Source organism: Pseudonaja textilis, chromosome 1 (assembly GCF_049901715.1).
Source record: "Pseudonaja textilis isolate UNSWEBS1 chromosome 1, rPseTex1.2, whole genome shotgun sequence".
NCBI classification, from domain to species: domain Eukaryota; kingdom Metazoa; phylum Chordata; class Lepidosauria; order Squamata; family Elapidae; genus Pseudonaja; species Pseudonaja textilis.
Genome location: NC_141990.1, coordinates 23,109,579 through 23,135,412, shown reverse-complemented (window position 1 = coordinate 23,135,412; position 25,834 = coordinate 23,109,579). Strand labels below are relative to the sequence as shown.

General features: G+C 38.2%; 2 protein-coding genes across 4 annotated transcripts in view; one reads left to right on the top strand and one right to left on the bottom strand.

Annotated features, from left to right (window-relative positions):
- The first annotated feature begins 1,236 nt into the window (after positions 1-1,236).
- Positions 1,237-18,833, top strand: LOC113441561 (lysophosphatidic acid receptor 6-like). 2 transcript variants are annotated; one of them, XM_087928625.1, is made up of 2 exons: positions 1,237-1,309; positions 17,663-18,833. In XM_087928625.1, exon 2 carries the CDS (start codon positions 17,752-17,754, stop codon positions 18,706-18,708), a length of 957 nt encoding a protein of 318 aa, XP_087784751.1. In that variant the 5' UTR covers positions 1,237-1,309; positions 17,663-17,751; the 3' UTR covers positions 18,709-18,833. The 2 variants fall into 2 exon arrangements, with proteins under 2 accessions (XP_087784751.1, XP_026564411.1); XM_026708626.2 differs by having other exon boundaries at positions 1,249-1,305.
- Positions 18,834-22,200: 3,367 nt separating this feature from the next.
- The window catches only part of LOC113441472 (uncharacterized), an 11,362-nt gene continuing 7,728 nt past the window's right edge, over positions 22,201-25,834 (bottom strand). For both annotated transcript variants that reach the window (XM_026708493.2, XM_087928608.1), the window contains exon 6: positions 22,201-23,906. In XM_026708493.2, coding sequence (XP_026564278.1) covers positions 23,119-23,906 — 788 coding nt within the window. In that variant the 3' untranslated portion in view covers positions 22,201-23,118. The remainder of the gene's footprint in view (positions 23,907-25,834) is intronic.

Below are 25,834 nucleotides of genomic sequence, written 5' to 3'. Positions count from 1 at the left end.
ATAAACTTGTAAACTTAGAATGTTTAATGTACATTTATAGTTATATTTGTTGTAAAAAATGTCATTTCTTTGTATTTTTTATTCCTACACTTTTGCTTTTGTTTTCATTCTTATTTTGTCTATCTTCTATCTTTATTTATTTATTTTATATCCCACCTTTATAATTTGCTTTCATTAGTTTTGATCTCTTGATTTTAAAATCTAATAAAGTTATTTAAAAACAGTACATTTACATGTGTCACGCTGTATTTATCTAACATGTTTAGTTAATTTTCACCTTAGTTAATACGTGCTGCATAGGTGATGAAATTTCATCAAAATGACTAAAATGCATCATAAAGTCATAGTGCAAATTCTGCCCCTTGTGCACTTACAAATAATGACTATAGGAGAAGAGCAGGCAGAACTACGCGTTAAATGTGAGTTAAATGTGTCATCAACTTAGAATCTTTACATTGCCACAAATCATTCAAATCTAGCCTTTCTTGAATTCCACTGATCCTTATCTGGCACCAATTCAGATGTGAACTATAGTGGACTAGATGATTCTTGTGTATAAACTTAAGCAGTAAACCTTTCTGAATTGCAACTTAATGTATAGCCCTGCTCCTTTGCACCTGACAATGACCTAAGACATACAGAAGAGGTAGAGTTTTGTCAAAGACATTGTGGCATCCTCCTATGCCCACATCAGACTTAGTGGACTTAGCATAACACTAGGTTGAGAAACCAGGTTGCGCAAATTCAGCCATTGAATATTTGAAGATAGATTCCTGTTTAGGATGAGGGTTTGTAAATCCTCTAGAGCAGGGTCTCCAACTTGGCAACTTTAAGCCTTGTGGACTTCAACTCCCAGAGTTCCTCAGCCAGCTACTGGCTGAGGAATTCTGGGAGTTGAAGTCCATAAGGCTTAAAGTTGCCAAGGTTGGAGACCCCCTGTGCTAGAGAAGCTTGTATGACTCTTAAGGTTCCTCTTAAGAAAAGAATCCTTTCCTATTAACCGAATGGTTCTAACTGGACGCCTTTGAGAGTTTCAACCTGGAGAGATCTTTCATCGTTCCTCACCTGTGAACAGGTTACAGAAATGTTTTGAAAAATATAACTCAGTTAGCAGTGGGGAATTGTGCAAATACTGAAACGACTTCTGAGAATTTGGTTTTAGCATAGGAGGTGGAGTGTGGTTTTCTTCAGCTTTAAATTTGAAACAGCAGGAAGGAAGATGATTGTGCTGAAGACATACAGGCTGGTGCTATCTTCAAGCAGCTCCTTGCTCTTATGACCAGTCATTCCAGGATGTGAATCTCTGTGAGTAAGTACTTTGGAAAGAGAGGAGGAAATAGACTTTCTGAATAAGGGAATACCTGCAGGAGAGGTTGCTGGGTTGAAGATCCATAGATTAATTTCCCACCCTGGTGTATATAGCCACTCTGTGTTAAATAGAAAGAAACAGATATATTGGATTGTAATGGTTATTCTTAAATGTTAAATCAGCTAATACAGCTCCCAAAGTAGCGTTGCAGAATTGCTTAGAATAAAAGATTAAGACTGGGCCTTTTTGACAGTCTACTTCAGAAATGACTGGCTGTCTTTTTCCAATGCTCTAAGTCTAAGCTAAAATGGAATTGAGGAATTTGTGATATAGCATTTATATTCATATCCAACTACTGTCTTAGCATGTTATGCAAATCAACTCATATTAAGCCATGCTATTGTTAATATTGTATGATATTATGTCACTGTGTGTTGTAATTGCCTTAGCTGTAGCTAATATTACATGCTGTTCTGCAATTACATTGCAGAAATTATATTCTACTGTTTATTGTGATGTACGAACCAGCTGGAGATTTCTGACTCATAGGCACTGTTGGGATCAATGAAAGTTAACTCAGCTCAAAATACCTTGCTCTACCCTAGAATTCTAATATTAGTTGAATCCAGGATATAGCTGAATAGGGAAAGTATCAGTGACTCAATCCTTGAAACTCTTGAAAGTTGGAGAAGGATTTTCATGAAGTGATTCTTCATGAAAAAATAAAGTATCTGAGGTACAAACTACCTTAGAATAACTAATGGTAGTTAACTGACATGTCAGCTTTTGGCTAAACAAAACAACCCAGAATTAAAGCAATGACTAATTATGAAAAATATCTTATTTTTCAGTAATTATAATATTTTTATATTTTTAATTCCAAGAAAGATTAAACTTTCTAATTTAAAGATAAGGGGAGGTTGGGATATGAGATAAGATTATGCATAACAGAGGAAAAAATGGAGCCAGGCTTTTCTCCTTTTCTAGGACAATGATAGCTCTCATTGTGTATAATGTGAGGAAAAAATAAGAGCCATGGGGAGGCGGTGCAGGCTTGGAACTACTACCCAGGCTGCTTAAAAGAGTAGAACTTTCGTTTCTTTCTGTATGGCTTGCCTCAATCACTTCAGTCATTCCTGAGTACAAAATCAGTTCAATCAAGGTTGAATATAGAAATGAAACAATTGAAAACTGATTTGTTAAGTGGAAGAACAAGCCAATAGATGATCAATCCACTGAAAAGTCAATAAAAAGCACATCTGAGGTTGGTTAATATCAGCGTGAAAGAAAGAAACTGAAGGGGTTGTTTTTGCAGTTCAAGAACAAGCTTTATTGACTAATTCCATGAAAGTGAACATTAAGCATGTAAGAAACAACAGCAAATGTCGCCTTTGTAGTGAAAAGGGGGAAAACAACCAACCACCCGAACAGCGGCTACACAAAATGATACAAACTGACTACAGGAAGCATCATGACCCAAGTAGCCAGAATTTGGATTTGAATATAACAAGAACCTCTGAGACCATCAAATTGAGAAGTTTTTTGAAAAATGGATGAGCTCTTACGGATTTTAAGATCCAAAAAGACAAGCTCCTTGTTCATAACATGCCTGATGCAAGTTACTCAAAAGATAGCCTGGTTCATTGATGTCACTTATAACAGATGATATTAGGATTGAGGGGAAAAATGTAATTTGGAAAAAAATTACAAAATACCAAGACTTGTAGATGGAAGTTGAATGCTTGTAGAAAAGAATTCCGCTGCTATACCAATCATGATTGGAGCCTTCAGAGAAATACCTAAAGGACTCCCTCCCGATATATGGAAATGTTGAACATATTGGACTTGAATACCATAATTCTACAAAAAAGACACTCTGTGTCTCTGTTCCAAACATTCTGGTGTTGCTTACAGAAACTGCCTCTCCGTTAACCCTTATTACATTCTTGGCAGGACTAGACTTCCTGTCTCAGGAACATCTCTGGAATTTTTTCCCCTCCTTTGCTGGTACTTTGCTTGTGTGGAGTGACCATTCAAAGTTACAATGGCACTGAAAAAAGTGACTTACGACCATTTTTCACGCTTACGACTGTTGCAGCATCTCCACAATATGAGAGGCCAGGTGAGGAGATGCGTGCCTCGATGTGAGTGATATTGAGTTGGCCACGCCCAGCCAATAACACCAAGCCATGACCACCCAGTCACATGACCACCAAGCCATGCCCCACCACCTAAGCCATGCCCACAGAACCGGTTATTAAAAAAATTGAATCCCATCCCCTGGGACATTGGTTAGGATTTGAATTATTATGCTTCCAGCAGATTGTGAATTTAATCATGAATTACCAATAATAATAATAATAATAATAATAATAATAATAATGGGATAAAAATATCAAATCCAGCCTAAACATCTGGCTGACTGTGCAACAAATCTTAATAATTAAGTTGCTATAAGACAGATGTGTGAAACTCAAGGCCCAGGGCCTGGATCTGGCCCATGGGATGCTTAGATCTGGCCCGGCTGGCCTGGAAACAGCAAAGGACCAGCCTGTGTTGCCTCTGCCACCGAAAATGCCATTTTTGGTGGCAAAGGGTTGTAGGAGGCCGTTGCAACTTAAAATGGAGCTCGGGAGCCCGTTTCCACTGGCAGAGAACTCAGGCCAGCACAGGTGCCACTGACATAAGTAGTGTTGAGCCAACCTGGCCACACCCATGCCCCTCCCCCAGGTCAAACACAACCCTGATGTGGCCCTCAATGAAATCAAGTTTGACACCCCTGCTACAAGACAAAGCCGTAGCATGTTGGTAGTTGCAGGCTGGGAACTACAGGCTGACTGGATTTCGGAATAAGTCATTGTTTCTCTCCTTTATGGCTTATGGCAGATCAGTTTGATCATTTACTCACACTTCAAACTGTCAAATGAAACAAAATGTTAAAAAGTTATGATATGTACATAATTACCTACCAAGCACATGTAAATTATATTAAAGTAACCAAAACATCTTTACAATCCCCAAGGCAGGTCACAACTTTTGAACATCCCTAATGTTTGGAAATTGAAAGTTGAAAAATTTGATATGCCCAGCATCCCCTTATGATCAAATTTTGGGCGCTGTTAACAAGCTTTTATGATGGTCGGAATGTCCCAGGGGCATTTAATCACTATTTGTGACCTTCCCAGCCAACTTCCAACAAGCAAACTCAATGGGGGAAGTCGGACTTGCTTAAACATTGTGTGATTCATTTAAGAACTGCAGTGAATAGCTCAACAGACATGGCAAACAAGGTCAAAAAATTGGGTGTGAGCTACTGAAGAGCCACCTTGCTTATCAACTAAATTTCTGATCCCAATTGTAGATGTACCATAAGTGAAACTAGATATGATACTGGTTCACACTATCTTATCTCTTTAATTTTCCTGCATCAACTTCACAAAATCTGACCTAAGCTTTTTTCCCCTCAGTTATGTTAAGTTCGGAAGGTCGGGTTCATTTAAGATGAGAGACTTCGGCTTAGTAACAACAGCTCTTTATTTACTGGCTAGAACAAGCGAGCCAATCAGAACTGTCCAAGCTGTTCAATCAGATCGCGGTCTAAACGGACCAATGAGAATGCGAGGCTACAAGTCTATGGATATGGAACAAGTTATATCAGTAGGACATGCAGTATTTCATTCATAGCAAGAATGGCTATTAATTTTGGCATATTTTGGTGCAAGCATAACACAGAACATAGCCATCTGTTTCTATGGAGACTTTCAGTCATCCAGGTCATGGTTGTCCAAAGTTGTTTTTTCAAGAGGCAACTGGACTTTCTTGTTTTTCTTTGAAGAGGTTTCACTTCTCATTCAGGAAGGTTCTCCAGCTCTGACTTCCATTCTCCACCATCCTGTCAGAGCTGAAGAAGCTTCTTTTTTTTATTTTGTAAACGTTTTTATTTGGGTTTTCACAAAACATAATACAAATAAAATATCTTTTTTTGAGAATAGCATGATCCCAGGTTGTCACTTTTCCATACAGACACAAACTCAATTTCATATTCATCTTTGTATTCTATTCCATATCTTATTACTATTTTAGCATTTTCTCAGTGATTTTTCCCTTCCCTTAGTTTTCTTAACCTTGTTTTGGATTATCTCATTCCTTTCTAAGTTCAATTACATATCTTTTTCTAAGTTTCAATATCTTTCTAGTCATTATGTTTATACTTTTGTCTGTCCTGTTTCAATTTCATATTTTCTTTTCTCATTAAACAAGATTTCCCCTGTAGTTACTGATTGGAGTATGACACCTTTGTATCTTTTAATTTTTGTCCAATCAGATCTTATTTAAATTTCAATTTATGCCTTTACAATTATAACATTCAATATCTAATCTCTATTTTATAACACATAACTTTTGCCAATTGAATTCCGCTTGGTACATTCTTAATATACACACAAATTTCTTAAAGATAATATATATATAACACTAATACATAAAATACTCATTCTATTCCAATTTGGCTCAACCATTAATGTTAGTTACAATCTTCCATTAATATTAATTAACATCTTTAACATTTCTTTTCCATTAAATATCATACATCCTTAGGAACGCTTGTAATATTTCCATATTTTTTCATATTTCTCTTCACTTAAACTTTTGTAACTCATTAATAACAGTTAAAATGTTCCCATCTTTTCCTAATTTCATTCTCTCATTCTCTTTATTTCATTTATTTATTAACAAACATTACATTACAATAAGTATTTTATCTATCACTTTAACCACACTTGTTTCATATTTTCTAAATTCATTTCTATTTCTAATATAACAATGCTATCTTATGTACCCTTGCAGAATCCTCTCTTTCAATTAAATTTTCACCCATTATCTCTATGTCTTCTAAATAGGCTTACACCTTTAATTCTTGTACGTTTTCTCTGTTTCTCTATATCCTGTTTCTGTCCTTTATAACTTCTTTTCCTTTCCTTCTTCCCCCTCTTCTTCTCCCTCCCCTTTTTGACCCCTTGTCTATTTAATTCTAATTCTCTCTTCTGTAATCCTCTCTTCTGTTTCTTCATAATATTTAACTGCTTTTCAAACGGTTCTTTTTTTGGTTGTTTTTTCAAATCTTAAATTTTTCACTCTCTTTCCCCCCTTTCCTTCCCCCCGCCCCACATAGAATTGCTTGGTCATTGAAGATGGCTTCTTCTGTGTCCCGTCCTTCTTGTTCTACAGGCATTTCTTTTTTGTTTTTTATTAAAGTTTTATTTGGGTTTTCACACACACAAAATACAAGTAAAACATCTGTTTTGAAAATAGCTTGGTCCTGGGTTGCACTTCTTTATACAGATACAAACTCAATTTCATGCTCATTCTTGTGTTCTATTCCATATCTTATTACTATTCTGCATTTTCTATATAGTTTTTCCCCTTAATTTTTGTTAGTGTTTGGGGATAAACCCCCGAGCAAAGTGCACAGCAGCAGTCAAGCCAGGCAGCCAAATGAGAGAGAGGCTGGGCCCAGGAGTATACACACACTTGAGACAAAAACACTGTTTGTGGTTTTAAATAGATATTTAATACACACAGAGATTAAGAAGAGTCATTCAGTCCATATGTCAGTATCCAGTTTATCAATCCAGTTACCTAGTCTTTTAAACAGTAAATACAATGTCTTTATCTGCTTGTAAATCTTCTTAAGATACCTTTCTCTCAAAGACAATGCTGAATCCACAGCTCACCAAGCAAACAGTCCTTGTGTTCAGTAGAGAGAAGTATCTTGCACAGTAGACATCTCATACAGGAGGAAACAGTATTAGGCAGACAGACCAGAGACCAGTAACACCAGGAACCACCAGGAATCAGACTAGGGACTCGAAACCAGGATCAGAAACCAGGAACAGAAACCAGGTGCATCCAGAAGCCGGATCTATTACGTTTCCCTTCCTACCTATATTACTGCCTGCAACCGCACCCACAATGACATTGCAGTTTCTTGTGCTTAAAGCTACAAGACACTTAATCCTAGGTTTACATATTTATTCAACCCAAACCTGGTTGGTGTATCCATATACCCAACATTCTCCCCTTTTGGGTGATATAAATATGTAATGCCTTTACATTCTAAACCCATATTTTTCACAACTCTCTAGATGCTTAATAGCACCTTGGGCTTTAGTAAAATGATCAGCTACATTGTCCTCTGACATGCAGTACTCCAGCTGTATCAATTTACTCTGTACAGATTGTCTTACATTAAGATACCTCAAATCTGTATGTTTACTTCTCGTTTTAACTGCAATATTAGTGGCCATTTGAATTGCTGCCTGATTATCTTCATGTACAACTATGGGGTAAGTTACAGTTATACCCATATCCTTCAACATTTGTTTGTACATAATCAACTCAGTACACAATAAAGATAAACAGGAGAATTCTGCCTCCATAGTAGACAAACTTATATGCTGTTGCCTTATTGACTTCCAGCCTATTAACGTCTTACCCAGCATTATGGCTGTTCCTGAAGTCGACTTTCTTGTGTCTCTTTCTGATGCAAAACTAGCATCTGCATAAGCACTCAATATGAGATCACCTTTTGGTTCTAAATACAGTGCATGGTGTAATGTACCTTTAAGATATCTTAGGATTCTTCTCAATGCTATCCAGTGACATTGAAGCGGATCATTATTGTGTCTTGCCAGCTGATTAATACTAAAAGCAATATCTGGCCTTGACCAATTGCTAATATATGATAAGCTACCAACCAAAGATTGATACAGTTTCTTATCACACTTGGGACTTTGTGTATCCATTTTGCAAATATCCTGACTCATTGGAGTCTTTGCAGGCTTACAAAGTTCCATCTTATAATCTATTAGCAATTTAGATATATTATCTTCCTGAGATATCTTAAAACCTTTCTGTGTTTTCAGTATATTCAATCCTAGATATCTCTTTATCTCACCTAATTGCTTGATTTTTACCTTCTTGGCTAATGATGTAATTATTTCATTTGCTTCATCATTAGTTTTAGTCATCAGAGCAATATCATCAGTAAACAACAATAATAATGATATCTTCCCATTCTTTTCTCTCTTAAATAGACATGGGTCGGCTAAACCAGCTTTAAACCCTATATTGGTCAGTTCCTTCACAATATACTGGTTCCATTCATAGCCCGATTGTTTAAGACCATAAAGGCTCTTCTTTAATAACCAACAATCATTATCATTATTATTGTCTCCTTTAAATCCATTAGGCCTTTTCATATACACAGTATGTCTTAGTGGAGCATGCAAATAAGCAGTTTCCACATCTAGGTGGTTAACAATATATTGCTTGCTTGCTGCCCACACTAATGCTGCCCTTAAAGTTGCTGCTTTCAGACTAGGTGCAAATACTTCATCATAGTCTTTTGCACTTTGTCTAAAGCCTTGGGCTACTAGCCTTGCCTTATGGATTGTGTTTCCATCCTTATCAGTCTTTATTTTAAAAATCCATCTGCAGCCAATGGGTTTCTCATTACTAGGTAATCTCACGTTTTCATATACCTTCATATCCTTCAAAGACTTCAATTCCTTATTGATTGCTGCATACCATTTTTCTTTCTCTTTAGAAGGATATCTTTTAATCTCATCCACAGTATTTGGGATTCTATTTTCCTGGCACACTGTGTTAGCCTGGTATCTATCAGGTGGTCTAGAAATACGTGTAGTTCTTCTGGGTATTACTGGGCTTGGTTGAGTTACTACCTGTTCCTCATCTTCAGCTATTTCTTCCTCTAGGGGCTGTACTTCTTCCTGTACTTCTTCCTTTACATTATTTTTAAAGTTACAGGGATACTTAATGGGATTTCTGTATGATTCAATAATCACCTCGTTATTGTTATCCTGCTCTAACTTATCCCATCCTACATGCTCTAGAAATTGGGCATTGGCACTACATAACACCTTAGATGTGCCTTTCTCCCAAAATCTATATGCCCTATGGTTAGCTTGGTAACCAACGAAGAATAATTGTTTAGCTCTATGTTGCCCTTTACGCCTGAGTTGTGTAGGGATATGCACCCATGCTGGTGCACCAAATGTGTGCAGGTAACTCAGATCAGGCTTCCTGCCATGCCACATGGTGAATGGTATTTCACCAGTGGTTGAGTTAACCACATTGTTTAATAAATGATTAGCACACATTGTGGCCTCCCCCCACAAAGAATCAGGTAACCCAGAATCAGTTAACATAGTACGGGTCATCGCCTGCAATGTTTGGCCTCGCCTTTCAATAAATGCATTGTGCTGTGGTCTGTATGGTGCAGATGTCTTATGAGCTATTCCAGCTGCCTTTAACCTATTCTGGAATTTGCTATTAACAAATTCCGTGCCATTATCTGTCACCAGGGCTATAATTTGCCGTTTGGTTTTTCTTTCAGCAAACCTTAACCAATTGAAGAAATGTTGATATGTTTCAGTTTTGCTTTTCATTAGGTAGCAAAACCCATATCTAGAGTAATGGTCCATAATGCTCAGTATATATCGAGCACCCCCCATACTGGGTTTCTTTGGACCTATAATGTCTGCAAATACTACTTCTAAAGGTTCTTTAGTTTTGAAACCATTTAGCCTATTTGCAGGCAATATTTTACTCTTATCTTCACAACAGACATTACAACGCAAATACTTATCACAGGGTTTTAACCTTATTCCTTCAGATAACTCTACTGTACGTTTTAGCATTTTAAAATTCACATGCCCCAAACGTCTATGCAATAAATGGATACATTCATCATGAGGCTTGATATTATTAAATACAGTCTGTGCCTCCCCTTTCTTACTATCATGTAAGACATATAATGCTCCATTTAAAGCTGCAGTTACCTTTTTGCCATCTCTTTCCAGTATGCACTTATTATTCTTAAATGTAACCACATATCCTAGTTTATCTAATACTTTTACAGAAAGTAAGTTCATTTTTAACTGTGGTACATATAACATTTTTATATTCTGGTTTAAACATGGACAATAAGCAATACCTTCACCCTTGGCCTTGAGGTGCCAGCCATTGGCGAGTGATATACGTTGAGAACTTGTAGACATTTTTATAAACTTTGTCTTATCTCTCGTGATGCAGTGGGATGCTCCACTGTCCACCACCCATAAATCATTCTTCATATCACAATTGCCAAACATGGCCAGTTCAAAGGATTTCTTTGGCTTCTTTAAATTCTGGCTTTTTCCTTTTCTGCAGAACCTTGCCAAATGTCCTCTGCCTCCACAATTAAAACACTTTTTAATTGTGTATGCCGTTGAAGATAACTTCTCTTCTTCCGGGTGCTTTCCTTTACATAGCTGGTTTCTTTCAGGCTTTGAAGATAATTTCTCTTCTTTATTAGGCTTATTTCCTCTCAGCTGGTCACGTTCACTCCTTCTTCTGGCTTCTTCTAATAGCCTGCCAGTTATCTCAGTTACTGATAAACTGTCTTTAGGCAATACCTCTAAAGCAGTCACAAAATCATCATAGCTTCGTTCCAGAGATGACAGTATAATGTATACTTGTTGCAACTCATTAAATATAAGCTCTTTTTCTTGTAATTCTTGAAAAATGCTTTTCATACAGTTTAAATGAGTCAACATGTCTCCATTTTTCTCAAGATGTGTTCTAAACAGCTTCCGTGTAAGATTGATATGAGCTCCTACACTGTCTCGAACATAAATCCTTTTAAGACTATCCCAGCAGTCTGCAGCATTTTCCACTCCACGGATATGAATGAGTTGCTGGTCAGACAGGGTGAGACCTATGATGCATAATGCCTGCTCATTCTTTCGTTCATAATCCTGTATCAGTTTATAATCCTCTTCATTATTAGGATTTAAGTTTGATACATCTGGTGGGTTTGTTATTATGTCCCACAAACCTTCTCTTCGTAGCAGTAAACTACATTTCATTGACCATGAAACATAGTTTGTTCCATCTAACCTGGATATCACGGACAGACTTGGCAAATTCACTTGTGCCATTGCTCTGCAGAAAAATAACTATTTAACAAACAGTTTGTCTTTACAGCAATGTGTAACTCTTGACCAAACTCTCACTGCTATGTCCTGGTTAATTAGACTGTGCACACTCCTGGGCCCATAACCAATGTTAGTGTTTGGGGATAAACCCCCGAGCAAAGTGCACAGCAGCAGTCAAGCCAGGCAGCCAAATGAGAGAGAGGCTGGGCCCAGGAGTATACACACACTTGAGACAAAAACACTGTTTGTGGTTTTAAATAGATATTTAATACACACAGAGATTAAGAAGAGTCATTCAGTCCATATGTCAGTATCCAGTTTATCAATCCAGTTACCTAGTCTTTTAAACAGTAAATACAATGTCTTTATCTGCTTGTAAATCTTCTTCTTAAGATACCTTTCTCTCAAAGACAATGCTGAATCCACAGCTCACCAAGCAAACAGTCCTTGTGTTCAGTAGAGAGAAGTATCTTGCACAGTAGACATCTCATACAGGAGGAAACAGTATTAGGCAGACAGACCAGAGACCAGTAACACCAGGAACCACCAGGAATCAGACTAGGGACTCGAAACCAGGATCAGAAACCAGGAACAGAAACCAGGTGCATCCAGAAGCCGGATCTATTACGTTTCCCTTCCTACCTATATTACTGCCTGCAACCGCACCCACAATGACATTGCAGTTTCTTGTGCTTAAAGCTACAAGACACTTAATCCTAGGTTTACATATTTATTCAACCCAAACCTGGTTGGTGTATCCATATACCCAACAATTTTCTCAATTTTGTTTTGATTATCTCATCTCAATTCAAATCATTATATTTATACTTCGTCTGTTCTGTTTCAATTTCATATTATCTTTTCTCATTAAACAAATTTTCTCCTGTAGTTACTAATAGGAGTATGACACTTTTATATCTTTTAATTTTATCCATTCAAGTCTTATTTAAACTTCAATATATACTTTAAGGTTATGACATTAAATATAATACATAATACATAACTTCCAATCAAATTCTGCTTGGTACATTCATATAATTCTTATAATACACACTATATTCTTTTTAAAAAAAGATTGTAAATATATGTAATTAAAACCCTCATTCCATTCCAATTCAGTTCTATCATTAATATTCATTACTTAACATCTTTAACATTTCTTTTCAATTAAATATCATACTTCCTTAAATCTCCATACTTAATTTTCCCTTATTTCTCTTCACATACATTTTATAAGTCATTAAATATTCATTTTGTTATATTTATTTATTGACAAGCATTCCACTAAGTTACGATAACTATTTTATCAAACATTTTAATCATACATTGTTTCATATTTTCTGAAATTATTTCTATTTCTAATCTAACAATACTATCTTATGTACCTTTGCAGAATCCCTTTTTCAATTAGATTTTCACCCATTATCTCTAAATAGGCCCTGTTTCTCTATATTTTGTTTCTGTCCTTTATAACTTCTTTTCCTTTCTTTCTTCCCTCTCTTCTTCTCCCTCCCCTTTTTACCCCCTTGTCTCTCTACTTCTAATTCTCTCTTCTGATTTTATACTTATTTTTAACTCTATTCTTTTTTTGGGTTGTTTCTCCCAATCTTAAACTTTCCATTCTCTTTTCCCCCTTTCCTTTTTTTCCCCCCACCTAAGATTACTTGTTCATTAAAGATGGCTTCTTCTTTGTCCCAATCTTCTTGTTTTGCAGGCATTTCTTGTTGTTTCTCATAATTCCAAATCTCCATTTCCAAGAACTGAAATACGAAGCCAAAAGAACCTCTCCCTTCTTGTACATCTTCTTTGTACTTTTTAAGTTCCATTTTCAATTCTTCTAAAAGTGGAGCCATTTTAAACACTTTTAAACAACCACCCGATTGATTTTAGTCATTCAAATGCAGTAACCAAGAATCTAGAGATCACCAAATAATCCTGATAGTCCCAAGCTGTTTCTTCTTATTTCTTTTTTCACTTTCTCTTCCTGGGGTTTTACTATTTTGTTGCAATGTTTCAGTTAAGACGTACCTTTTGGAAGTCTTGTTGAGATTTTACTGTAAGTTCTTTTTAATTCCAGGCAGTCTCCTCCCTTCCAGATCCTGCCCTTTTATTCTTTTCTCTCCTTTCCTGTTTTCAAAAGCTTTTAATTATCCAGAAACCTTTATTATCCCTTTGACTTTTTATTTTCAGCATTAAATGCCTATTAATGTCAAAGTGGATTTTTTTTCCAATTCCTTGCTTAAGTCTCTCAGCTGTCAGTATAGGAAGAGGAGGAAAAAAAACCAAATCCTTTCCCTTTTCTCTCTCCTTCGCTGCTTAGAAATCTTCCTTGGGAACAGTGTTATTTTTTTTTAATAGTTTAAATTCCAGGGTACCTTATTTGTTGCTTTTGCTGTTGTGGTGGCCATTTCTGACCACTGCTGCAACCGCCTTCGGGAAAGGGAGTAATGGCCAGCTGAGGAGGAGAGATGCGGCTTTCCTCAGCCCTGCTGGTGGTCTCCCCTCTCTTCACCACCTCTACATGGTGGCTTAGCCCTGAATCCAGCTGGCTCGGGGCGCTCCAGTGGTGAGCACGGATCGAAACCCTGCACAATTGCGGATTTCAGTCCATCGCCGAAGAAGCCCAAACTGGAAGTCCCCAGAGCTGAAAAAGCTTCTTGAATGAGAAGCAAAACCTCTTCAAAGAAAACCCAGAAAGTCCAGTTGCCTCTTGAAAAAGCATCATTGAGTGTTACAATTGCTTGTAACACAAAAAAACAGAAATAACATCATAACTCAAATAATGTAATAATATACAATTAATCCTCAACTTGCAACAGTTTAGTGACTGTTTGAAGTTACAACGGCATTGCAGACAATGACTTATGACCCTTTTTCACTCTGACGGTTGCAGCATGCCCTTGGTCATATGACCAAAATTCAGATGCTTGGCAACTGACTCACATTTATGACAGTTGAAGTGTCCCTGGGTCATATGATCACCTTTTGCAACCTTTGACAAGCAAAGTCAATGGGGAAGCCAGATTTGCTTAACATCCATGTTACTATCTTAACAACTATAGTGTTTTGCTTAACAACTGTGGCAAGAAAGGTTGTAAAATGGGGCAAAATTGAATTAACAACTGTTTCATTTAGCAACAGAAATTTGGGGCTCAATTGTGGTGGTAAGTCGAGGACTACCTGTACTATGTTCTGGTAAGTTGCATTATGTCATTATGTCATTATGTCAGCATTTACGGGTGCCACCCTTGTTTTACTCCAAGCATGTTCACACTATACAAAGTTAGGAGCTCTGCTCTAGGGATTATCTTACAGGTTAACTTTCTGTGGCTGCATCTAAATAATTAGAAATCATAATGTAATGTTTCTGCCAAGACTCCAACTAACGAACTTAAGCAAATCAGAACTCTGAGACTTGGCTCCTTCTCAAATGTCTTCTTTAATGAGCATAGCATATCGACACAGCTTCAATGGCAAACCAAATCTAAATCTTTCCCACGGTTTCAGTATAATTAAACTAGGAAACAACCCCATCCACAAGTGTCACAGGTCACGCTGGCCAATGGGGTTAATTGGCAAGCTCTTCAGACACTCCCTCCCCAACCTTTTCGGTTGCCTGTAGAGATGACCTTGGCTCTCATGAGAAAGCTCTTTGTTGCGCCTACTAATGCATTCCAACCTCCTTCCCCCTTTCCTCTTCTGGGAAGCAACTGAAGAACAGAAAGATAGCTGCGGCCAGGTTCAGTTTGAAGTTGACAATTTCTTTGCATTAAATTATGGGGCAGAGAAATAGCTTTCTATGAGTGCAGTCTATGTCTACCTCCCTAATGCTGTCTATCTGAATTGGCAGGGGTTCTTCAGGCATTCAGCCTTATCATTCCCTGTCCTTTCAATTAGGCATTTTGTGAACTAATTCAGGTGCTTCCTCCTAGCAAAGGAACTTTGCTACCGAGTCATCTTTTTTTTGTGAAAAGGGAGAAATTAGATTGAATATATTAAAACAGGCATTATTTATTTTTAAAATAAATAACATGGATGTGGACTAAAGCTGCACAGGTTCAGAGGCCTACAGGACTTGAAGGTGATTCATTTGACTTAGCAATCAACAGCCAGAAACCCTTTCCATTTTAAAGCGGGTTTCATCCCTAAACTTACCAAGTAATGAAAAAAGGGTTTTAAAATAGAATTAGCATATGATGAATCAAGAAGATTAAAATCGTCTTTATCTTCTTTAGCCTTATTTAACTTCATGATGGAAGATCCTTTCTAAAAGCAAGCATGGAGAACTGTGTTGATTTGAGAACTTCCTTATATCTGCAAAGTAGTTACATATGAGTAAATATTTATCCTTCTTTCATCTCCTACATTTCCACACATGTTAACAGAGTACAGAGTTGGAAGGCACCTTGAAGGTCTTCCATCTAGTCCAATCAGGCGTGGGATTCAAATAATTTAACAACCGGTTCTGTGGGCGTGGCTTAGTTGGTGGGCATGGCTTGGTGGTCATGTTATTGGCTGGGCGTGGCCAACTCAATATCACTCCCATCGAGGCACGCATCTCCTCGCCTGGCCTCTCATGACTGTGGAGATGCTGCAACAGTTGTAAGTGTGAAAATTGGTCATAAGTCACTTTTTTCAGTGCCATTGTAACTTTGAATGGTCACTCCACACAAGCAAAGTACCAGCAAAGGAGGGGAAAAAACTCCAGAGACGTTCCTGAGACAGGAAGTCTAGTCCTGCCAAGAATGTAATAAGGGTTAACGGAGAGGCAGTTTCTGTAAGCAACACCAGAATGTTTCTTTCCTGCCTTCCTTACAGGATTAGGCCAGTAATTTCTTCTAACAACCGCTTTTCCGAACTGCTCAGAATGTTAACAACTGGTTCTAGCGAATAGCTGCGAACTGGTAGAATCCCACCCCTGAGTCCAATTCTCTGCTCAAGCAGGAGACCCGATACCATTCCAGACAAATGGCTGTCGGATCTATTCTTAAAAACCTGAAATGTTGTTTAAACTTGAAATGCCCGTCTAACTTGTTCACTATTAAACTGAATGCTATAACTTACAATAATGTACAACACCCGAGTGGAACTTAGAGCTTATAAATCAAACCAATTTTCCAATCACTTTCTAGCTGAACATACCAAGTGAAAACCAAGAAGTTTTTATAATAAAAATGTCATGCAATGGGACCCAAAACATTTGGCTGTTTTGGAAAGCTGCTTCAAGTTTTGAATTTTAAAAGTCTTTCAGATTATCTGAAGGATGGGAATAGAGTTCCTATTTTTTACTGTAAATAACTGAAGGTCAGGGAGAAAATTCAAGATAGGTGAAACCTATTTAATTTATTCACCAAATATTATGGACCAAATGGATAGCTAACTTTATGGGGCTGTGGCAGCTAAGCCCCATTACCCTCCTCTGTTGAGTCTCTGCAAGAAACTTCTTGGCATATTCTAGATCAGCTAAAGAATTCAGGTGTTTTTGATCTAGCTACCCACTGAGAAATCCTGCCTGCAATGTGTGGGTGTCCAGCTCCCTTTGGAAGATCTCAGCCCCAGATATAAGCTTTGCTGTTTTTGTGAGGAAGAACTAAAATCAGACATTTCCTTGGCTTTTCCCTGTTTTATAGATCAGGGACCATAAGCTTAGATTGGCCTCTGATTCTTTGTCTGACAATGTTAATATTTGTTGATTACTGTTGGGCTGCTTACTAATAGTTAAATTTCTTTAACTATTCATTTTCTTTTTTCTCTCCTTCCTTTTTTGCAATGATAAATGCCACCTCTGGCTAACTTCTTCCTCTGCAACATTCTGCAGCAAAAAGATTTGGTCTATGAATTAGCTGAACTTTGTCCTTAAAATCTAATGGCGGTTAGCTAAATTTCCATTTGCAACGCTACAGCTTCCTGTTTGATTGGTGAAGTTTAGAGGGTTTGTTTTAAGGAGTCCAAAGACTGTTCAGGTTTCAGAAGTAAAGCCTAAAAGAGGACAGTGGGGGATGACTAAGAAAAACCATTATTTTGGAACAGGAGTTTCACCTTGAAATCTGGGCTGAATTTCTCACGAGTTGCACAAAATCGATTGTCCTTAGCCCCAATATTGTTACATGAATAAGGCTACAGGGAGCTTAGCTTTAAATAGATTGGACTTAAGCAGGCAGAATGAGAAAGAAAACTAATAAATCAGGAAAGATTGCCTGTATGAAACTTTAGAATGAAACCCTGGGGCAATGATATATTTTATGGAACTTTGTAAAATATCTCACACACACAATGTATGAAAATTAAATATCTGACCCTGGCAATTGTAGTCTCATAAATATAAATTACAAATATCTATTTTTTCTTAAACTAGGAGGAAGGCATCACTTGGTTCCTGCTAGCCAGGATATATGAAATTTTTAAAAGACTGCAAAGTGTGGACCTGCTGCTAGACATTTAAAGATGAATTCCAGCAACTGCAGCAACTGTGGTGGGGTACATAATCTGATCTTTGCCAGCAGCTACTCACTAATCTTTATGATAGGTCTCCTGCTGAACTCTACAGCTCTGTACATTTTTATCTTCAGAGATGTTGTCCGCTCCATCACCACCGTCTACATGAAGAATCTAGCAGTCTGCGATCTTTTGCTGTTGGCGTCGATTCCTCTGAGGATCTACTACTATGGCTGGCAACCCCAGCTATCTCAAACCACATGTGAAGTGGCAGGCCTGCTGCTCTTGGTTAACATGTATGGCAGCATCTTCCTTCTGACTTGTATCAGCTCAGACCGTTGGATGGCTATCCACTTTCCACTCAGCTCCTGGTCACAGGCCATACGCCGACAAGCCAAGTACATCTGTGTGGGTATATGGGCCTTGAGTATTGGGGGAACCATTCCCACATACTTTGCTGGCAGGAAAACTGCGATAAATGCCACTTTCTGTTTTGATGAACATCCTCAATATATCACAAATGGTGGTATTTCCAGTACTATGGTGCTATGCTATGCCATTACATTGGCTGTCATGGTAACTTCCTCCTATAGTCTGCTCCATGTTTTCCACCGGAGTGTAAGTGTGGAGATGGAGCTGATCAATATATCCAAGATCAGGTTAATGGTAGTAATGAACGTGACCATCTTTCTGGGTTGCTTCTTGCCCTACCATTTGACGGTACTTTGCTATCATATATCAGGGTTGAATGAAAATAATTTAGATCAGGCCTACAGATATGTCCTGCTCCTGTCCTGTGTGAATGCTGCCCTAGATCCTCTGGTTTATTATTTTACCACTGAGACCTTCCAACGACAAGTACCCCTAGAGCCTTTTTTTAGGACCAGGGCTTCACAGAGTGACTATGTGGAAGGAATAATAGTGTCTGGCCAGCCTTTGGAAGCACAATCTGCCCCTGCATCTTGAATAAGAAAAGGGCCACTGGAGAAGGACAGCTTTTTCACCCAAGCATTTGCCCCTTTACATGTAGTCTGGTATAATTACATTGCTCAGATAAGAATTTGAGGACACCATTTCAATTCAGCAACAGACTGGTGAAATTCACTCTTTCTTTGGAAAATTATAAAGTCCCCAGTTCACACTGAGGAGTCCACTGGAGTTGGGCAGTCAATAAATTTAAATTAAATGAATAAACAAACCTGGCAAAAGTTTCCCAAGCAATTGACTATGGCATAACTAAAAAGGATCCTTGTTTTGGGTTTGAATGAAGCCACTTTAAGTAATTGTTTGTCCTTGGAAGGGAATGGTGTTTAGGTCTGAAGCAAAATAGTGTACAGACTCTTCAAAGGCATCTTCTTTCCCCTCACTGATCCTTAAACAAGCTCTACCTTTTCCAAGGCTTGCACCCTAGCAGAAAGGGCCCAGGAAAAGATGTGTTGAGTTAAATTAGCATTAAGGTGGTGCTACAGGTAGTCCTTGACTTACAACCATAATTATGACTTGAATTTCCATTGCCCAGGTAGTTGTGAGTCACACCCAATTTTGTGATTTTTGTTTTTGCCATGGTTGTTAAATGGATCACTGCAGTTAAGGGAATCAGGCAGTCATTAAGTGAATCCAGTTTTCTACATATTTATCAGAGTGGGGGGGACATAAAAGATACCACCCAATTTTCTGGCCAGTATCTGAGATTCCTGCAGGTGTTCTTGGTTTAGATAGCAATAGCAATTAGATTTATAGACAGCTTCACAGTACTTTGCAGCTCTCTCTAAGTGGTTTACAGAGTCAGCATATTGCCCCCAACAATCTGGGTCCTTATTTTATCGACCTTGGAAGGGTCAACCATGAGTCTGATGAGATTCGAACTACCAAATTGCAGGCAGCCAGAAGTAGCCTGCAGTACTGCATTCTAACCACTGTGCCACCTCGGCTCTTCAGATCCCTAATCTGCTTCATTATCCTGCACTCAGCATCTCTCATGGAAATTGTCAAAGTGTTTTCTGGCTCTAATAACATTTTCCCCCAAACAGGGAAGAATTTTGGATATGGGATTGATCTAGAGAAATGGCAAAAATTGTGATCTTAAAATTATAAGATGACAATGTCAACAGCATATAAAGAAAATTTGTATAAGATGTTTTACAGGTGGCATTTTCCCCCGACAATAGCAAGAATGTTCAAGAACAAATCCGAAAAATGCTGGAAATGTCATCAGATACCAGGCTTATATTGCCATATATGGTGGACTTGTGCAGATGCCAAAAAATACTGGACTAAAATCCACACGTGGTTGGAAAAAATGATAAAAAAGGATATAGACTTGAAACCAGAGATATTTTTATTGGGAGTTTTGCCTGAAATATATAGTAAAGAATTGAAATACCTGATTGTAAATGTATTAACAGTGGCTAGGATTGTATTTGCCAAAAACTGGATAAATGAGAAAATACCATTACAGGAGGAAATCATTAAGAAAATATTGGAATATGCTGAAATGAGTAGTTTGACATTTGAAATCAGAGAACAAGATGATAAACAATTTTATAAAATTTGGGATCTATTCTATCAATGGTTAGACAATAAAACATGGTAATGAAATATGTAGATTCTTAGGAAATAATAAATATATAATGTATTCTTTTCTTATTATATTTACAAAATGATTGTAGGATAGATTTGAGATGATAATATGAACTGCCATAAAACAAATTAAATAAAATATGGATTATTTCCTAAAACAGGAATGAATAAAAGTATAGTCAAATGATTGATTAACAATGATATTAATGTACTTAATATTTGATTGAAAATATAAGAATTATACAGTGTAATTGTAATTGAAGACTACAAAATGGAAGCACAAAACAATTTGTAAACCAACTGACACACTGTATGTATATATATATGGAAGATGGCTCAGTTTTTATGTTTTTTCTGTTTGTCTTAAAAACCAATACAAATTTATAAAAAAAACCCCACATTTTCCCCCAAACCAAATGTTTGTAGAGGATAAAGTAAACTGTCTACACAACAAATCACTGTGTACCTCTAATGCATCGAAGATGGAAGATGAAATTACAGAAAGACTGACTCATTTCAGTTTAAAGCATTGTAAATGGAATTCAGCACCAGTACGTGTTTTGACTGAAGTCATTGGAATAATAAAAACCTTAAGTATATCTGGATTCTCCTTTTTATCATGTACTTCAGATATGAACCTGGATGTCAAATTTAGAAGTATGATCGAGAGCACATAATGGCTTCAAAAGTTTTTTAAAAAAATGTATTAGGGAAGTAGAGAAGGGCTGGAACTTTTAAATCAAGGAGAGATAATTTTTGGGCTAAGGGAAAATGAGGACATATAATGGATACACACAGCAGCTGTGTTGAAGTTTCTCCATTTGCAAAAGCATCTGCTTATAAGGAGAACAGTTTGTAAACTCATATTCACCAAAAGCCAGATGAAATCTATAGATGGTTTTATGGCATCATTGTGGGACCCACTATTGGGCCAAAGAAGGGCATAGATGTTTTCAGGTAAGCCTCAGGCATGAAGGACAACTTCCTTTTTATTTGTCATTTTGCATTCATGTGCATGCATGCGCACAAATGCAGACATTGAATGAAACAGTGGCCCTCATTATGGCCACATTAGTGCTGGCTATATGTTTAAGTCACTGTTTTTCCAGTTTGGCAACTTTAAGATGTGAGGACCAATTCCCAAAATTCTCCAGCTGGCAAAAGAGATCCGGGAGTTGAAGTTCACGTATCTTAAAGTTGCTAAGGTTGACAAACACCGTATTAAGTGTTCAGAAAAAGGCAGAACTTGGCTTGTCTCATCCAAAGTGGGAAGTGAATCATGGCCAGGTCTTGTTAATACATGGGTAGAAGATCACCGGTTTCTAGCACTATACATTACGAACTGGAAATGGGAAGTCTGTCCCAGCAGATGACAATAAAAAAGCAACTCCACGTTTTTATTCGAAACCTATCTAGGGACCAGGGCTCAAGTGTAATACAAAAGACACCTGACTTCTTTTAATATTGCCACTGAGGTTCTTTCTCTCTTCTTTGTAAAGGATAAACAACCTTGTGCGTGCATGAACACAAAGGACAAGCTTCACAAAAGCTCAGACAATGTTTGTATTTGTACGCTGGCTTAATGAGGTCTGTTAAAGATCTTAAAGCTTCATTTGCATAACATTGCTAAGCTTGGCTATGGTGAAACCATTAATTTTCCATGGCTTACCATAGTATGGAAAGCCCACACATGTGGTTAGTTTACAGTTTAGTGTACTGTTTGGTGCAAATCCAGAAACAAATCAGTTCAGTAATTAGGAACTTGTGTGAACCTAGCCCAGATACATTTTTCTCTTTTTTCATTAAAAGTATTCTCTAACGACTCTAAGATCTTTTGAGACAGGAATTGTTTAAAATACGAAATGCATTCAATTCAGATAGATTATGATTTTGGTTTATTCTTTGTCCCCTCAATTAGATATTACCAGAAGAACTTTCTAGCTCCCAAATTAAAACACTGCTATGAATTTCCATTCATTTCTTTCAAAGATACATATAATGCAAACATAAGAAAACAGATTGGTATAAAACACTATCTGTGATCTGCCTCTTCCCTCCTATACTTCCTATCTCTGTTGAACCAAAGGAAACTTAGATTATGGACCAGAGTTTAACTGGATTATTTTTTTCTCATTTTCATTGGAATCAGGTTCTCTTTATTTCTAATTATTTACATGGGGACACAAAGGGCAGATATTTTCTGGACCGTGGTAAGCAGTGTGATGCATAGTCAAAAAGAGTTGTTAATTAAGGAACCCTGGCTTTCTAGCTTCGCCCAGTCACAGAGCACACCAGAAAACCTGGGCTGGACACTCTGTAGTTAGCGGTTGCACCATACCACACTAAACAAAACTGGGATTGGTTAGCTGTGCAAAACCAATCAAACTAGCCAAGATTGTAGTTTTTCCTCCTGACTTTTTAAAACATGCCCCAGGGTGGATGCCCCTAAACTAGCTTGTCACTTAACTTTGTCAATTTGTTAGTTTGGCCATAGAGAGCCACGTAGACAGACCAACTGTTTGTTTGTTTGTTTTTAAATAAAACCTGGTTTAGGATTAAGCATGTTGTGTGAATCTAGTCCCCTCTTCTTTTACAGATGGAATATACATTATTTCTCCCTTTTTACGATCTGCTTCAAGTTTCTTGCTTGTACCTCAATTATGCCATCTGAGGACTTGGTTCTTTCTCTATCTCACCCGGCAATTCTTGGCCCAACTCCCCCTGATTGCCGTTGGGCCTTAGAAGGAAAACCACACAGAGGAAGAGAGAAGACTGCCACGTGGGGATTAAGGGTCCTCATTTTGTATCTCCAGTCTTTATGCAATTCTCACCCCAATCCTGCACCAACTCCCAAGCACTTGGGCCCAATAGCCGATAGTTTCTGCTACGATAGGTGCTCACATTGCAGAGACGGCTGGCATGGGTATCTTCATAAATTTGTTGGACAGCAGGTGGCACAGGTGGGAAGCCAGCAAGGTGAGCTAGGTTGTCCATATAACTCCACTGCTGTTCCTTCAGCTTCAGGAAGTACCGAGCCAACCCTCCATTCTTCAAATATAGTCCCAGCTGTTTTTGGACTTCAGCCTCCATGTCGGCCACAGAAGGGAGGGAACAGCGCCCACTTAGCACAGCCAGCGCAAATAGCACCTGGCAGTGGAAGTGTGGGAAAGGACATATCTGCTGACAAACCCCGATCAAGAAGAGTGATGGGTGCTGGGGAGGTAGTAAATGCTGGTACAGGGGACCCATTCCATAATCTGTCTCTTGTAAGCCCAACTGGGCCAAGTCCAAGAAGGGAAAGCTGTACTTGTAGCCTGTACAGAGAATCAAGACATCAGCTGGCATCTTAGAACCGTCTGTGAATACCACTGTCTTTTGCCCCACTTTCAGAAGTGGAGGCATCTGTATCACATCCTTGGGCAGCCCGCACACATGTTGCCTTTTATGGCTGAGTACTACTTGAGCAGCTACACTGGAGAGTTGCAAGGCCAGGTCAACTCCTGATGGACCAGCGCCTACCAGTACAACAGATTGGTTGGCAAAGGGCTCTGGATAGCGGTAAGAGTGGCTGTGTAGAAGACGGCCTGGGGAGAGAGAGGGGGAAAAAATGTTGGCAAACGATAGCTTCCATCTCATCACAGGCATTCTTGCGGAGGGTACACCACATATTCAACATATGTGCTTATTGCTCTGCCTCCATGCAATGGTATTGGGGGAATGACCCTGGGAGACAAGAAGAATAGCCAAAGACTAGCCAATTGCCCAGAAAAGGGACACAGTGACTCAGAGGATAAGACACTGAGCTTGTCAATCAGAAAGGTCGGCAGTTCGGTAGTTCGAATCCCTAGCGCCACGTAATGGGAGCGAGCTCCCGTTACTTGTCCCAGCTTCTGCCAACCTAGCAGTTCGAAAGCATGTAAAAATGCAAGTAGAAAAATAGGGACCACTTTGGTGGGAAGGTAACAGCGTTCTGTGCGCCTCTGGCGTTTAGTCATGCTGGCCACATGACCACGGAGATGACTTTGGACAGCAGTGGCTCTTCGGCTTTGTAACAGAGATGAGCACTGCCCTCTAGAGCCAGAAACGACTAACACATATGTGCAGGGGGAACCTTCACCTTTAGTCAATTGCCATGAAAAAGGTATCTCAGCCCACAGAAGGAAAAGGGGCAAGGGAAGCCACTCAGAAGGGACTCTCCCTAGTTTTCTGGAATGTAGAAGTAAAAGAAGGGAGCAGTGCTTTCAGAGTTGCAAGACTGTTACTCTAAGCTGACAACAAAGGTAATATGAGTACTCATGGTTTGTGCTTCTTGTCTGGACTACCTCAAAAGGCTGGCACTATTCTACTTTCCTCCTGCCTGGACCTTTTTGCTCATTCACTTTTCCTGTTGATGCCTTTGGGCAGGTGGTGAATGGTGACGGTAACTTTGCTCTCCTCCGAACAAAAGGGCAGAAACCAGAAACCAACAATGCTGCAATCCCCCACAAAATAGTGAGGGTCTGACTTTGTTCACAAGACATGCTTAACTTAGTTACTGAATTAACCCTTTCTCGGGGTCTGCTGAATACCTTGGAACTATAAATGAGGATCCAGGTTGTTGGGGGCTGATTCTGAAAACTGCTTACAGAAGGCTATAAAGCACCATGAAACAGTATATATGTCTAAGTGCTATTGCCATTGCTAGTATAAAGTCATCATATAAACTGAATTTGCACCCAATGCTAAATGACAAAAACCTCAGGTTAGCAGTAATTAAATATCTGGATTTGACTCCCTAAGATACAGGTTATGGATTTTGCAAAGGTATTTGCTACACCTTTGTCTGATCTTGTTAAATGAATGAAGCCTACAGAATACATTTCTAACTTCTTCTCCTTCTTATCATGCCCTTTGAATACTTGGGTACTCTCAGTCAGAGGTATATGGGATCTTCCTTTTCTTGAAGTGTTCCTCCTGGCCTATTCCCAGAACTTATCTGTGCGCTGTCTCTGGAGCATTGTATTCTTATTTTTGGAAGCTAAATTGCTTTTAGTTCATGAAATTTCCTCCTCTCTGTTCTTGTTTTTGAAATCCAAGTCTGGTAAAATGCTTGTTGCACTTCCAGGAGGCATTGAGATACAACAAGAACATGGGTTATTGCTTGCTGTTTGGTTGCAAACATAGAATATAACGCTTTCCACTAAAGGAAAAGGGAACAGTTTGTTTATTTACTTATTCTTTTATAAATGAACTATTCAACTATGTAACAATTCTGGGTCCTTAAGTAGAAACTTTACATTCTCTGCATTCACTCAGACAGGGCATATTAACTATGTATAAAAAGTATTATGTAGCATAATAGTTGTAATAAATTTAAAACAAACAATTTTAAGTTAAGAATGGCATTTTTAAAATGGTTGTCTCATGTAACTCTGCACTGCAACAAAAACAAACAAACTGATCACAAAAAATATATATCTGTGATCAAAGCATGAATATGTAAGGCAGAACTAAGTTCATGGAATTGGCTGCT